At 42.3% G+C, this 14224-nt stretch overlaps 1 protein-coding gene across 1 annotated transcript; it reads right to left on the minus strand.

The window, feature by feature from the left end:
- Nucleotides 1–2914: 2914 nt before the first annotated feature.
- vgll2b (vestigial-like family member 2b) lies at nucleotides 2915–6883 on the minus strand. The gene is made up of 4 exons (XM_080042940.1): nucleotides 6749–6883; nucleotides 5937–6282; nucleotides 3666–4121; nucleotides 2915–3118 (listed from the first exon to the last, which is right to left on the minus strand). The coding sequence occupies exons 1-4, from the start codon at nucleotides 6830–6832 to the stop codon at nucleotides 3075–3077; spliced, it is 930 nt and encodes a 309-aa protein (XP_079899066.1). The 5' UTR covers nucleotides 6833–6883; the 3' UTR covers nucleotides 2915–3074.
- Nucleotides 6884–14224: the final 7341 nt, after the last annotated feature.

The raw sequence follows: 14224 nt of genomic DNA on the forward strand, positions 1-14224 counted from the left end.
GCATAGGTTATCTGCATGATGAATATAGCACACTTAAACTACAAAGCTTATAATCCTATTATTACATCATAATTTTATGTTTTAGAAGTGCATTCCTGGTCAGATGTTAGTCCATTTGATTTTTACTGCCCTACAAAGGGGGAATAAAAATGGGAACGACATATAAGACCTGAATCCGACTTCCTGTTTTAATTATTATGCCATAGAAATGGCCTAGGTCTATGAATACAGCCAAGTAACAGTAAGAAAACCGAGCTAGAAAGCAGAACAAACTTCACCAATGGCATTCTGGCTTTACATTGCAGTATACACATTTAGAACTTGTCCTTACAATTAATGTTCTTAGCTGACACAGACAGCAAGATCTTTACCGTGGGGAGTTGGCTGTATAACCAAGTCTTGCTTTAGCTAAAGCTAAAACTAAATGTTTTTATTGATTTTTATTTAGTTGTTGAACAAATAATAAACATACATTTTGATGAATTTACTTTTCATTAGTCCGATCAGCAAAATAGTTAAACCCATTATGATGTATTAAACTCATGCTAAACAGATTTTTTTGTAACAGCCCTCTCATTGCAATTCCTGTGATTTGGTTAGGTTGCCTATTTGGGGTACATTGCATATTCATATGTGTTTAATTCTACATACATTGTATTTTATTAACATTTCATACTGAATTCAACAGCACGTCAGGGCTGCAGTGAATTTATTTCCATTATTCATTAATTGACTATTATTTTTTTCTCCATTTTTTCAGTTGTGTTGTCTAGAAACCGAAAACATTTTGTTATAATAATAATAACCTGAAAAGCGATTACAACTGAAACAACACAGCTGATTCAAATGACCAGCTCGTTATCAAGCAGCTTAACAAGTTGATTTGAACCAGCAGTGTTAAAGCAGCTCCTCTGGGAGTAGACTCTGCAGCCTCTTTTACTGCAGCTATATATTGCCTTGTGATTGGGAAACACTGCCATATATTATTTAGCTGGCCTTTTGCAGTGTTATAAACACACCAGGAGAGGACAGCATTTCCCTACGCTTGACTTCTACAGTATTTCTTTTCAGATGTTCACAAAGCTCCTTCCCATTTAATTGTATAACAGTAATAAATTCACCTAAGGTACTTGTTCTGCTGCTTCTTCTGACTCACTTGAATCACTCGATTTCTACCACTGTACTGGTCAGCATCTGTAATAACTGCATTTGTGTAACAGTGAATTTTCATCCACACAAATGGTTGTATGGCTGACATGATTATTTTTAATGCTATGTATAGTTTATTGAGATCTGAGTGATATAATGTGACAATAGCTGTGGCGTACATACTAAATGTGGAGTATCCGGTGTGCAAAGGAAACCTTCAGGCCCAGTGACAATACTAGTGTGAAAAGGCAGTAAGATCCTTGGCATGGGAAACTGAGAGGAACGCTATCCCTGATAAACTCTTCTAATTTCATTACTTCACATGTTTCCTCAGCTTAGAGCCAATCACATAGTTGGCTGCTCTCTAGCGGGGTTCACACATAACAGCCGCTAAATCGCGACAGTGGCCCAGACCAGCATACCATAGCACATAACCTGATTATCGGATCAATAACAGAGCAACATTTGGTGCATAGCCGGGATGGCTGGCTTCCTCTCCGGTTACACATTGCTGGCATTCACCACGCGTTCCCACTTTATAGGTGACAAAGTGTGAATGCGAGCAGGAATTCAAAATGCGAGGCCTTTTAAATAAGACCCAGTTGCATAGCGTAACCGTCACATCACATCTGGGGCTTCGCTACCGTCTCTACGATTCTACACAGCTAATAAAATGCCAACCCACCAAATATCAGTGTGAAATTGAGTGATAAGTCTCCAACAAGCCTTTTCTACCCTAACAAGTGTGTTGTGTCTGATAATGAGACACATTTCTTAAAGCTAATGCAAGCATTTATCCTCTGAAAGTATTTCACACCCTGTCCGGCTACACTATTTGTATAAATGTCATGCAAGGTAAAACATTTAGGAGATGGGGCAATTTTACCATAAAAATATTTATTAACATCACCATTTTCTTGGACACAAACATGAGAAATGACACTCAAAAACAGAGAAAGAAATAGAAATTCAAAATTCAAAACATCTAAGAATGAAACAGAGAAATAAAGAAGTAAGATGGAACATCATCATCATCAATTAAGAGAAAAACAACACAATCTTTTGAATCTGTTCAAATGCACCTTGATCCAAACCAATTCTTTGATATGTTTTTGAGAAATGACCTTCATTTTCCTCAAAAAGAATCCTTCATAGATAGATGAGAAACTCTACTGGAAAAAAAATCATGGCACGGTCAATCTCCATCTACTCTTAAGAAAAACACAATAAACCACAATAATTTCAGAACACTGGCCAAAAACTATTTTTTTTAGAAATGCACATACACACCAATAAATAGAAACACTTTATTTCAGAGAACAAAATTATATAATAATAACAACCCAAAAGAAAAGGCATGGTGAACGACCATAATCGTTGCTCCTGTTTATCGCTGCATGTTGCATTTGTGAAGTGCAGATAGGTGGATGATGACAACCGCTGCACCAACACAGAACACCAGGCCAAGACAACCGTTGGACGTTGGAGGGAATCCCTGCTTGCTTCTGCACATCCCTCCCTCCATCCCTCCATTCATCCCTCTATCTCTCTGTCCGCTGCAAAAAAGTCTGCTGTTAAACTGTCTTTCTCAGTCCAAACAGGTCACTGTGGCTCACACCTTGCCAAGGTCTGTGTGCTGCAACGGGAGAGAGTGGGAGAGCGATGATAAAGAGAAAGAGAGGTCTCTTCCCCTGTTTCTCTCTCTCTTTCTCCATCTCTCTCCCTCTGCTTTATCTCCATGGTGCACACACGTCGTCCTGGAGCAAGGCTGTATACTGGCAAGGGAGTCCGGGAGGCAGAGAGAAGGGGGTGGATGGAGTGTGTGTATGTGTGTGGGGATAAAGGGACACGCTGCTTCAATAGCGGAGCAGGTCCAGGGACTAATTGGATCTTGTAATGGCTGGTCAATGTGACTGAAGGGCTCGTTAGAACCAGTACAGCTCCTTGCCTTTCTTGTGCTGCTGGAGGCCTGAGAGGAGAAAAAAAGAGAGACAAAGAAACAATGATGAGGACAACGGCAGGCAGCAGAACACAGGTTGTCATGGAGCCTACTTTGACCAAACATCCTGTTATAGTCGCGGGGGCTACTGTGATGATTATGATGTATTGTGTGTAAGTGCGTCTGTGTGTCTATGGCAGGGCCTAGCTTGTTCAGCATCACAATTGTGCGCATCTATACATGTGTCTCCTACAGAGGGAGTCGCAAGGGTGGAAAGTTGATGAGGATGTGTGAGCGAGAGTGTGTGTTTGTCTGATTGGTTATCAGAAGACCCGAGTTCCTCCGTTCTCATAAATCAGAGTAAACAGGGTTTTTTGTAATTAATGGCACACAAAAAAGTAAAATGGTAGCCAATATAAAATGCATTTGTCTACACTGAATTCTGTGTCTTTCTTTGCATTTTCGGATTTTCATATCTGGTCCGATTAAAGAGCTTTTTTTAAAACTGCAAATTAAGGAACAGCTGTATTGTCAATACAGTATTTGCAAGAACCTGACACAGTTTGAGTGAGTGTACCTGCTTCCATGTTGAGTGCCAGTGTCTGGCCCACGTCTCCTGGGGGAAGCAGGCCGGGCCAGGAGGCGCTGGGCTCCAGCTTGCTCACTTCATAGTGGCTTGGCAGGGAGGCCAGATGAGGCGGTCTCACCGTGGGCATGAGCAGGGGTCCGTAGTGGGGCTCCAAAGCCGATGGTGAATACAGTTCGTGAAGGGGCCGTGGGGGCCCGTAGGCCTGGGCCTGTGGATATCCCCAGCCCTCTGGTGGATGGGGGTGGGGGTGGGAGTGGGAGTGAGGGTGAGCGTGTGGGTGAGGATGAGCGTGCGGGTGCGGCAGGCCCGGGTGCAATGCTGATGCGTATGGGTCCATGGAATAGGAAGGCGCTCCCGGCTCACAGTGGGAGCGGCTCTGAGGAGGGTAGTTACTGTCCCAGAATGATGGGGGGAAGCTTCGCCGGCTGCTAGGTGAAGGGGTATCTAATAGGAAGAGAGGGGCAAGGAGGATAAACAGCGATTACATTAGGTCAAGACATGAACCGTTACACAACTGTAGTGAATGACGTGATTTATAGGGGCGAGTGGAAGCAACCCGTGCTAAAACCTAGATGTCACTCACATGACTGCTACACCCTCTGGCCCAGATATCTTCCCTATTGGATCATACTGTCACACAGCCATAGCCCCAACAAGACACAGAAATAAACACAGCCATGTTCTAGTAGAGAGAGCGATAGGGACAGAGAGAAAGGTAGAAAGAGAGAGACATCCCTATATCCTAGAATTCTATATAAGGCAGATGCTCTGACCTGGAGGGAGCCTAAGGCTCAAAGAGCCTTAAATCACTTGCTGTGGCGACATCTCTCACTCTCATGTCAGCCCAGTACTTCTGAAAGTCTCACACCACACTCATGCGCTCACACACACACACTCAGACACGCAACTCTGGCCCTTTGCTAGCACCCGCCACCCCTCTCTTCTGTGTCCTGCACCCCCACCTGTTGTTTTCTCTGCTCCCCCTCTCCTCGCCCTTGACAGAATGTCAGCGGGCCATTATATGTTTTTAGCAGTATACTTTTATATTTAGATATTCCTCTGAAAAAAGATAGCATGCGGCACCCTGAGAGGTAGTGTTTCCCTCTGCCCACACAGACCCCAGCATATGTATATAAATCTGACAGGCAGGCAGGCGACTGACTTAGCAACCATTGTGGGGCAAGAGCTGGAGCGCGAGTCAGAATGGCAGCCGCAGAGACGTTTGAAGGGGATACGTCGGCGAGGCTGTGTGCTTACAGCCATGTATAAACATAGCATCTGTTGTGAGGCAGGAAGCGCGTGTTAGTGCCGAAATGAAGACGTCCGGCTGAACTAGGAAAGAGACTAACTGCGACAGATAGAGGGACAGAGTAGAGGCTATGGGCCCTACATGGATATTCAACGGACATCTGCAGGCTGCTGGTGGAAAGGGACATCGATGTATCAAGACGATTTGAAAATTACTACATTTTTACTTTGCATTTTGTCGTAATTTATTTTGAGCAAAAAGAAAAAAAAATACATTACTTGACGTTTTGAGTTAACAGAATATGAATCTATTTTTGGTTGAACAAAAGCATTGTCATAACTCACAATTAGTAATGAATCTTAGCAGTGTCTGCCACTGATAAGATTTAAGGCCACAGCATGCCACATAAGACCATGTAATGCCAAAGTTGCCAATAATATTTGATCCTAACCGTACCAAGTGTGCATGCTTTCCTTTGCTTTTCTTTAAATCTTTACTCTAAACAGTCAAAGATTTCCCCTCGACTCCCAACAGCTCCTGTCCATCCTGACCTCTGCCCCCTGCCCCCTGCCCTCTCCACAGACAACAGTCCAAACAAGCAGCCCTTCAGTCCTGATCACCTGTCTGTTGCTCTGCTGTGCTCTGCAGAACTGTCAGCTCACCCTGTGTGGCCTCAAAAAGCAGGAGCAAGACGCCACACAGACAACTGTGACACCTGTGCTCATAAATTAATAAGGGATGTAGTTGACTGCAAAACCAGCCTAAACTAAGTGTGCCCAGCTTCCTTCTTGGCATAAAGTATGAATGATCAATGCATGACCCAAAGGAGTATATCCAACTCATATGTCTCCATTACAATGAATAGGTATACTCTTTGATGTAAAATGGACTTGAAAAGTACTTTACATGTCCAAGATGGCTACCTGTGCACTGTAAGTTTGCATTACTCAAACATGGACAGGTCAGGTGTGGACCTTTTATTTGTGTTTCTTTATGTAATATAGGTATACCTGATCCCTGTTGGTCTGCTGTGCGCCGTTTGCCCTCTCCCTCCATGTAGGAGCTGAGGGCTCTGGAGAAGTGCTCGTCCACCACGCTGCTGATGTCTCCCTGGTAGTAGGTGAAGAGGACACAGCGTGACGTCAGGTACTCTGCCTCGGGGGCCTCCTGCTTCTCCTTGGGGCCCTCCTCTGGCCTCAGAGCCGCGGGCGTGAAGGAGGAAGAGGAAGAGCCGGAGGAAGACGAGGAGGAAGTCGATCCTCCGGTGCCCGGGCCCCCAGACATCCCCTCGGGACCCCGCGTGGTGTCCATAAAATCCCGACAGTGAGGAGAAGTTCTGCTCAGACCCGCGGGTGCCTGCCGGAGGGGGAGGGTGGGGGGTTGAGAGGAGAGGCAGGGGGGAGGAGGGGTTAAGACAGGTGTTGCAGAGGACAGTTCTGGAGCTGTCTATGAAACATTTTGACATAATGTTTTTCTTTGTGTGTGGCAGCACTAGCATGTGTGAGTGTGTACGTGCACCCGAGCGAGCTGTGCGTGCGTCTGTGCAGATATTGGTTTTGACTGATGTGCTTGGTAAAACACAATCAGCAGCACAGCAAATATAGAAATATGAAAATAACTATTTACATTTAACTAAAACTTATATCACAAACAGATAAATACTTTTCAGCACGCGATTAACAGGTTATTTGCTTTTACGCACAAGCTGCATAAACCTATAATAGTTGCTCCTCGCCCCCAACGAGCCCCATCTTCTCCCCGCCAACACTGATAATAAGAAGAAACATCACAGGAACATTTGGATATTTGCTCCACTTCCTACCTGTAAGCTAGTGATAAAAGCAGGAGTCGGTGCGTACGGTGCGTAATGTCCATAGGCTGGGTACATAACATCCAAACAGCTCATGGTAAATGAGCGGTGTCTCTTCACTGTTCTGTGGAAACCGACCTCGCCGAGATTGAGTGTGACAACATTCCGTTTTATTTTGCCGTGGAGAAATGGGATCGGTGGTCGCTGTTCAGTGTGCAAAAAGCCCTTGTCCGATTCGGCATAGTCACCCCGAAAAAGGAGCGCACCTCTCCGCTCCTCATGTGCGCCACAACAGCTGCGGCAGCAAAGCGTAGTGAGGTTTATGGAGCAAGCATGCGGGTGTCCTGTCCTGTACATCTCTGTCAACCCCTCCCATTCTAACCAGTCCTCCACCCCCCGACATCACCACTGCCAACACTCCTACTATATACAACATCTACAGCAGATTATTAATTGCACACAAGCAGACATATTGTTTCCCTTGATATAAAAATGTATTATATAACAGTCGTAACCATTGTGGTCAAAAGTATAGTTATAAACATTTTAAATTTGAATATAAAACAAATAGGCTTAGTCGGGTGTTTCCTAGAAAACCCGGAACCAACCTGTGACTGAATTATTGCTCCACAATTTCTTAATCCTCTGGGTGTTAGATAAAGCTTAAATAGAATGTCATCCAGTTACACAAATAGATTTGGATGAAGTCATCTACAGCCAGACAACAATGAACTCATGATACGTGCAATTCAGTGACTTTTTATTTATTTCCATGCACTGTGTAAACTTGAAAACGTTGTGATCAGTCCAAGCTGGAGAGTGTAGCCAGGGTCTTAAAACAGCCATCGGTTGCCAAGTAAACCCTCAAGTCATCTGAAGTATTTAGTGTGTTCCCAGAATGACACATAGGTGTCAACTATAGGTTGCATACACTGGTCATACCAACAGAGAGGAGAAAGGGATTCTGCACAAATCTATGACAAATTATCACCTATCAGCAGTGCAAACAAAAAGATATTTTCACACACACACACAAACATACCCGTTGACAATCACAAACTCCGCAGGAGCACAGAATTCATCAAACAGCCATGGACAGAATGACAAAAAATGCAACCAGCAAACATTTGAACCTGAAAAACAACAAGTTAGATGAACTGTCCAGAAACTACACTTCTTTCTCTTTTTCTTTTTCTCATTTTAAGGGTTTACAGGTGCCCAATGTGTGAGCATGCCAGTCTTTTTGACAGGCACTTGCCTGTGGGCCTGGGAGAATAGTGTGGAAAATTTGCAGAATTCCATGGACGAGTGTCAGATGAGGTGGAATGTCTCTGATGTATGCGAGTGAACGAGCTCTTCTGGAAGTTACATGGTCCCTGCGCTGCGTTCTCTGGATGGAGAACATGACCAACATTTCGCTATGCATACATCACACGTAGTATGAATCACTGGCGGCAGGTTATCGGCATGCTAATGAATCAAACATGCTCTTAAATAGCAGTGAATAAAGCCAACATGCAACACTCTGACCTTGTCTTGCATTACTACTGTTCTGATAAATAGTTTTTTCCAGCACAGAGGTGTGAAATAACAGTGAACAATGTACAGTTTTGAATTATATATAGCCTTAGTGGAGAATCAAAGGAGTTTGACAGTTTCTTAACAAATTAACAAATAAATTGAAATCTATTTATTTCAAAGAGATCAATCTTAACGCTATTGGGGCCCTTAGCCTTCTTCAGCCCATTACCCTTGCAGCATGATGACACTCGATCCATATACATGCATGGTAATGCAGGACGACATTGGAGAGAATGATGCAATGCTAGAAAGCTCACTGTTACACCAGCGTGATCAACAGCTGCAGCTGACAGAAGGGAAGGGAGCCACTATTAGTATTAATGGCCATGACTAAACTTCTCTCTGTGTCTCTGTCTCTCTTTCTGTCTCTGCCTCTCCCTCCCACTTGTCTTCCCCAGTGATACACACACCTTTTTCTCCATTTAATAGCCCTGTGTTCCCCCTGGAACAGCCCCCCCCCCCCCCCGCTGTCAATTATGTGTGTTTGTGTGTGTGAGCCACTTAAGGTGTGCGTGCATATACAAGCCACGGCTCTTGTCGTCAACTGACCAAACTAGGAAGAGGGCAATGGAGACAACCGGCTTGCAGAAACATGGCAGAGATCCCAATGTCTAAAACTAAGTCAGTCGGCACATTTGCGTTCGTCAGTGATACTGAACTGTGCATGCTGAAATCTTTGCATCTAGAGAACAGCATGTGCAAGAGTGTACAGTTGCGTGTGTGTGTGTGTGTGTGTGTGTGTGTGTGTGTGTGTGTGTGTGTGTGTGTGTGTGTGTGTGTGTGTGTGTGTGTGTGTGTGTTGTGTGTGTGTGTCTCTATGTACGTATGTGTGTGGAGGTTTCGGTGTGTCTACATTTACGTCTATATGCTGAAAATAAACACAGGTTACATCACTCCTTGTGACCCTGCAGCTCATCTAAGCTCCGCCTCTCTTAAACAAGGTCTGACCAGGCAAAGTCTCTCATTGGCTGAGATGTTGCAGGGCCAGTTGAGGTAGTAAAGGCAACCTGGTTTTATTTAGACCCCTATTCACATTGCAACACTACAATTATTATACTCTATGCTAAAAAAAAGTAACTGAGAACTTAAAGAAATCCATTACATGGTAAGTGAAATTGTGGGAGGAATCATGTTTTTAAATGCAAACCGGGACTATGCGAGCAGCAAAGTTATGGTTGTAGCAACTAATATGGAGATTGTTGAGATATGAACCTGAAACCATATAAGCTACCCCCTGAAACAACAAGGCCCTTATTAAGGTTTCACTCTGGCTTGGTCCCAAGGGGGTGTCGGACCTCAGGATTCCACTGTTGTTTATATGCCTCAATGTGAACGTGTGTGTGTGTGTGTATATGTCCAAGACAGGGATGTACAGCTGCCCCGTTGTTCAGTTCCACACAAACTCATCTCAGCTGTTCAAAATCCTCACCGAGTGTCAGCGGAAACACAGACACACTGGCACACACACACACACACACACTCTCAGACAGACACACAGGCACACACAAAGGGCCACATATGGACAGGTTTGGCTCATTCATCCTTCTACACAAATGTTGGTGATAAATCCTCGGTGATAGAATGTGCAAGTGTGCAGCTATTTTCTCCCTAAAACAACTCCCTCATTGTGCACACAGACCACCAGGGTCCAGGATACCAGAGCTTCAACTCCAGAAGTTAATTGTATATATAAAGAATTTAAAGTATCTTTTCTATTTAGCCTGTTCATTAAAATGATGTCGACTTTACGTCACACTTTACATTAAATGATTTTACGTTGACTATTTTCCACAGAATACAGGCCTTGGTTTTTATTTTGATTAATGCATTTATTACTACCTTCCACACAGTTTTATGTTTCTACGGTGTCTTTAAACTCCCCATAGGTGCTATTGCAAACAAGTTATTAAATAATGGGCGTAACATAATTATCTCAATGGAACTTGTTGTGCACACAAGATCATTTAATATAAAATCAGATGTGTCTCTCACGGCTTTAGATGTACACAGTTACCATATTATGGCGAGAACTTAGCTGATCAAGTTTTATTTTAACCAACGTATGTCATACAATGAAATTCTTGCAGCTTAAAGGTGACACAAGATTGTCAACAGCAGGAATCCCATAGGATAACAGCCTGTGCGCTCATGATTTAAAACAAATAATAAAGTCGGTGCGTAATGTGCGTTTCAGGACTTTGGGGACCCCATTAGTTTCAGTTCATGGCAGCGCTGTTTGAAAACCAACGTGCAGGGACAAAGACCTGATGTGGATGACCGAAAACATTTTGTTGCTTTTAAAGTCGCATTTTATCTATAATTTTACATTTCCTAGAAGTTATCACCTGGGATTTGCCTTTTTTTTCTTTTCTTGGTCTTAAATATTATATTACTGTTCAATTAATGCGGTATTTTTTTCTTTTCCTAAATATTATAGTAAGTTTAGAAATACATGTATATAATTCTATACATGAACATATTTTGAATATAGATGCACATAATTCACAAAATACCTCAAATCATGTGTCTCATCATATCACCATTGTTTTATAAGATCCATTTTCACTGATTTCCTAATGATTTCTCAAGCAAGTTTCAAGTATCTGCGAGTTGAATGTCATTCATTTAAGGAAGCAATTTGCACACTTGAATTTATACATCACACAGACACAAAAAAGGCTTCCTCCATAATGGTATTACAGATAATGTTTGCTGTTTATTAAAGGCTAACCCTCTGAAACGGACAGAATGTGAATTAACAGCATCCTCAGAGAAGCTGACAAGTGCTACATTCCTAACATCCTATTACTGAGGGTACCCTGCCGCCACGCTGCCACTGGGTCACTGGAGTTATGCACACACAATCGCAAATTCACACACTCGCAAACAAACTCACACACAAATACATATAAAGCCATAATAGGGATACTCCTACAAACACATGAAAGATGCACACACAGAAACACTAATCTGGGCATGTGGGATTGCCACCTTCCTGTTATAGTGCGCCATAAGGGTGCTGCATTTGGAAGGGCACTATGGGTGACTAGTGGGTGGAGGGAAAGACATGTGGAGGGTGGACGGAGGGCAGAATCACAAATTTGGCATGTCACATGGTCAAACACAGAAGATTTACGACTGATCAAGTTCCACATCGGCAGCATGGTGTTGTGGCTTCAGAATGCCAGGTATGGGAGTGAGATCAGGCTCCGGCTTTAGTTTGTACTCCCTTTCTGGCAACTGCAGCCAGTGTGACTGTCTGCAGATGGCAGTGTCATTGGGATCTGGTCTGGGGGCACGTGGTCTTTTCACTGTGTGGTCTTTTTGCATTTTTTCTGGTTGTATGGATTTACATAGCCTACAATTGAAGATATAGCAGACATAACAAAAAATATATATGGGAATGTCCAGAGAAAGACATGCAGAAAACTGACACCGATTTTGAGTGGAAGCAAGAACGCAAAAAAAGCAAAGTGGTGTGAAAAGAGTTTTACCATGAAACTTGACACTTTTAAAGAATTATACAGCCCCTCTTTTCTTTCTCTGTCTGCAGTCAGGAGCTATGATTTACTCACCGGTGATATCATGGACACCACAGCTATTTTTATTGGCTGGTAAATGGCCAGCTCCTCTCCATGCTATGCCACCTGTCCAATCCGCACCAGTCAACAAGCCCCTGGGAAGAGAAAAAAGTCAACCACCCAAAAATGATTGAGAGTTGAAAGGCAGAATATGATACATGCATGCCATGCTACTGTCCTAGGGCATGTTTCACAAGTCAAATGTCTTGTCCCTGCTACTGGTTTGCTATTGACATTTGCCTGAGTAGAGCGCACTGTTTGCCCTTATCATACACATATGCACATAACTGTTCAGTAATGTATTTTGTGTATGAAACAAAATTCCCTTCTCTTAAAGAAGTAGTGTGTGTGTGTGTGTGTGTGTGTGTGTGTGTGTGTGTGTGTGTGTGTGTGTGTGTGTGTGCGCGCGCATGTGTTTGTGTGACTCTAAGTGTGGGGGGTTATTCCTGGACCTGTGTTGTGTGTTCTTAGGTGCCATTTAGTCACATGCCATCTGACCAACCCTTGGCCCTGAAAAATGATAACTACAGTAGCTTTGGGAGGGGGGACGGGGGTCATCATTGAACCCCAGTGCCCTCTATGATGTCAACGTTTAGCAAAAATGGGTCAAGGCAGCTTAAAACTGGTACTTAAAAGTAAAGACTGACTGCATATAAAAATGCATGTATAGCTTAATAGAAATACATGAAGATTTCAAGTGCTGATCAAATAAATGCTCAAAAACTATAATAAAATAGAAGCTGTCAAAAGACTATTAATTAAAACTGGGATTGTTGTCTGCTTAAAAGCTATACAAAGGTCTTTAAATAAAATTAAAATAATGAGACCTTGACAGTCTAATGTATTCTGTTTGTATAGGTTTTTGAATGAGCAGGTGCATTCACAAAGGGCATCTTGCAAACTGAGACAACACCATTTAGGCACCTTTTTAATTAGTGTCAGAAAAGACTCAGCTTGAATTAATTCTAACAAGAGAACTTCAGAAAAGAATTACCTGTTAACCAAAATTCAAAACCCATGAACATTAATGTTGATGCGTATGTGAGTAAGAAGAATAACTTTAAGTTTATTTCATAGGAACAGATAAGGAGGACTAGTCCTGGAGGGTCGTGTGTCATATTTGCACACCAAAGAGATGTCCTGCCTTGCTTACATCACAAATTCACGACTGGGACTAGTAGTCCACCTTCTGGCAGGGGCGTGATATGGCAAGCATGGCAAGAGCATTATTATTAGAGATATAAACAGGATGAAGCTATAAAGGCCATAATGCGGTCTAAAAACAACCTTGGTGAAATGGTAAATTCCTTTATATTGTAATAATAATTTGTTTTTATATACCCTAACACCTTTGTGATGCCTCACTGATAATTGAAAACAGTAAAGAAAAACAGTAAAATGTATGTATTATTATGATAGGGGACACTGATAAATTACTTATTCATTTTAGTAATTTAACAGTATTATCTCACAACTTTTGTTTTACATTAGTCAGTAAATTCAGGCTGTGAAGCATGACTGTCTATCTTGATGCAACAGATCGGCATCTTTAGACTCAATACCTAATTGAGAAAAAATCCACTAAACACTAATTAACAGCATTTCTGCTCTCCTTTCAAAAAACATTTGCTTATCTATGAGCAGGCCTAATTTAACTTTGATTAAAGGCCATATATGTGTGTGTGTGTGTGTGTGTGTGTGTGTGTGTGTGTGTGTGTGTGTCTACCAACTATGTAAAAGTTTATAGTCTTGTGTGACTCTTTTAGCTTGTGTCCTTCTAAAGTTAACAGATGCCCATTGATTGCCTGTCATTGTAGTAGTGCAATATTATTGTACAATCAGAATGAAATATATTCTGTTTACAAGCAATGCCATTGGAAACCTTAGGCTATAGCCTATGGTAGAATACTCTTCTCATTTTCGGTAATATCATTTTAATACTGTTATTTCTGTATACAAGTTTCCTTTACACTTTAGACTGTTAAGGATATAGCATGGCCAGAAAATCATCTGTGTATAGGCTAAAGGTGGTTAATGAGAATTAGCCTATAACACATAGGATACACCCTATTCCCCATCCATTTACTGTGAGTTGGGTTTTAATGTTTCACAGTGTTTACATGTATTTTATAAGGCTACATTTATTTATTTTAATACACATTTATGTATTGATTATCTATTCAATAATAAATCTAATCAATAATTCAATAATTAGTACCTTTGGGTTCTCCTCCGCGCCACTAGGTGGCGCATGTCCGCTGTTAATAAATGCCATCGTGGGTTGACGAGGGCCGCCCAGCCATGTTGAGGAGTCTGTCAAGCAAAC

The sequence above is a fragment of the Ammodytes marinus genome, assembly GCF_949987685.1.
Source record: "Ammodytes marinus genome assembly, chromosome: 15".
In the NCBI taxonomy this organism is placed as follows: Eukaryota; Metazoa; Chordata; class Actinopteri; order Uranoscopiformes; family Ammodytidae; genus Ammodytes; species Ammodytes marinus.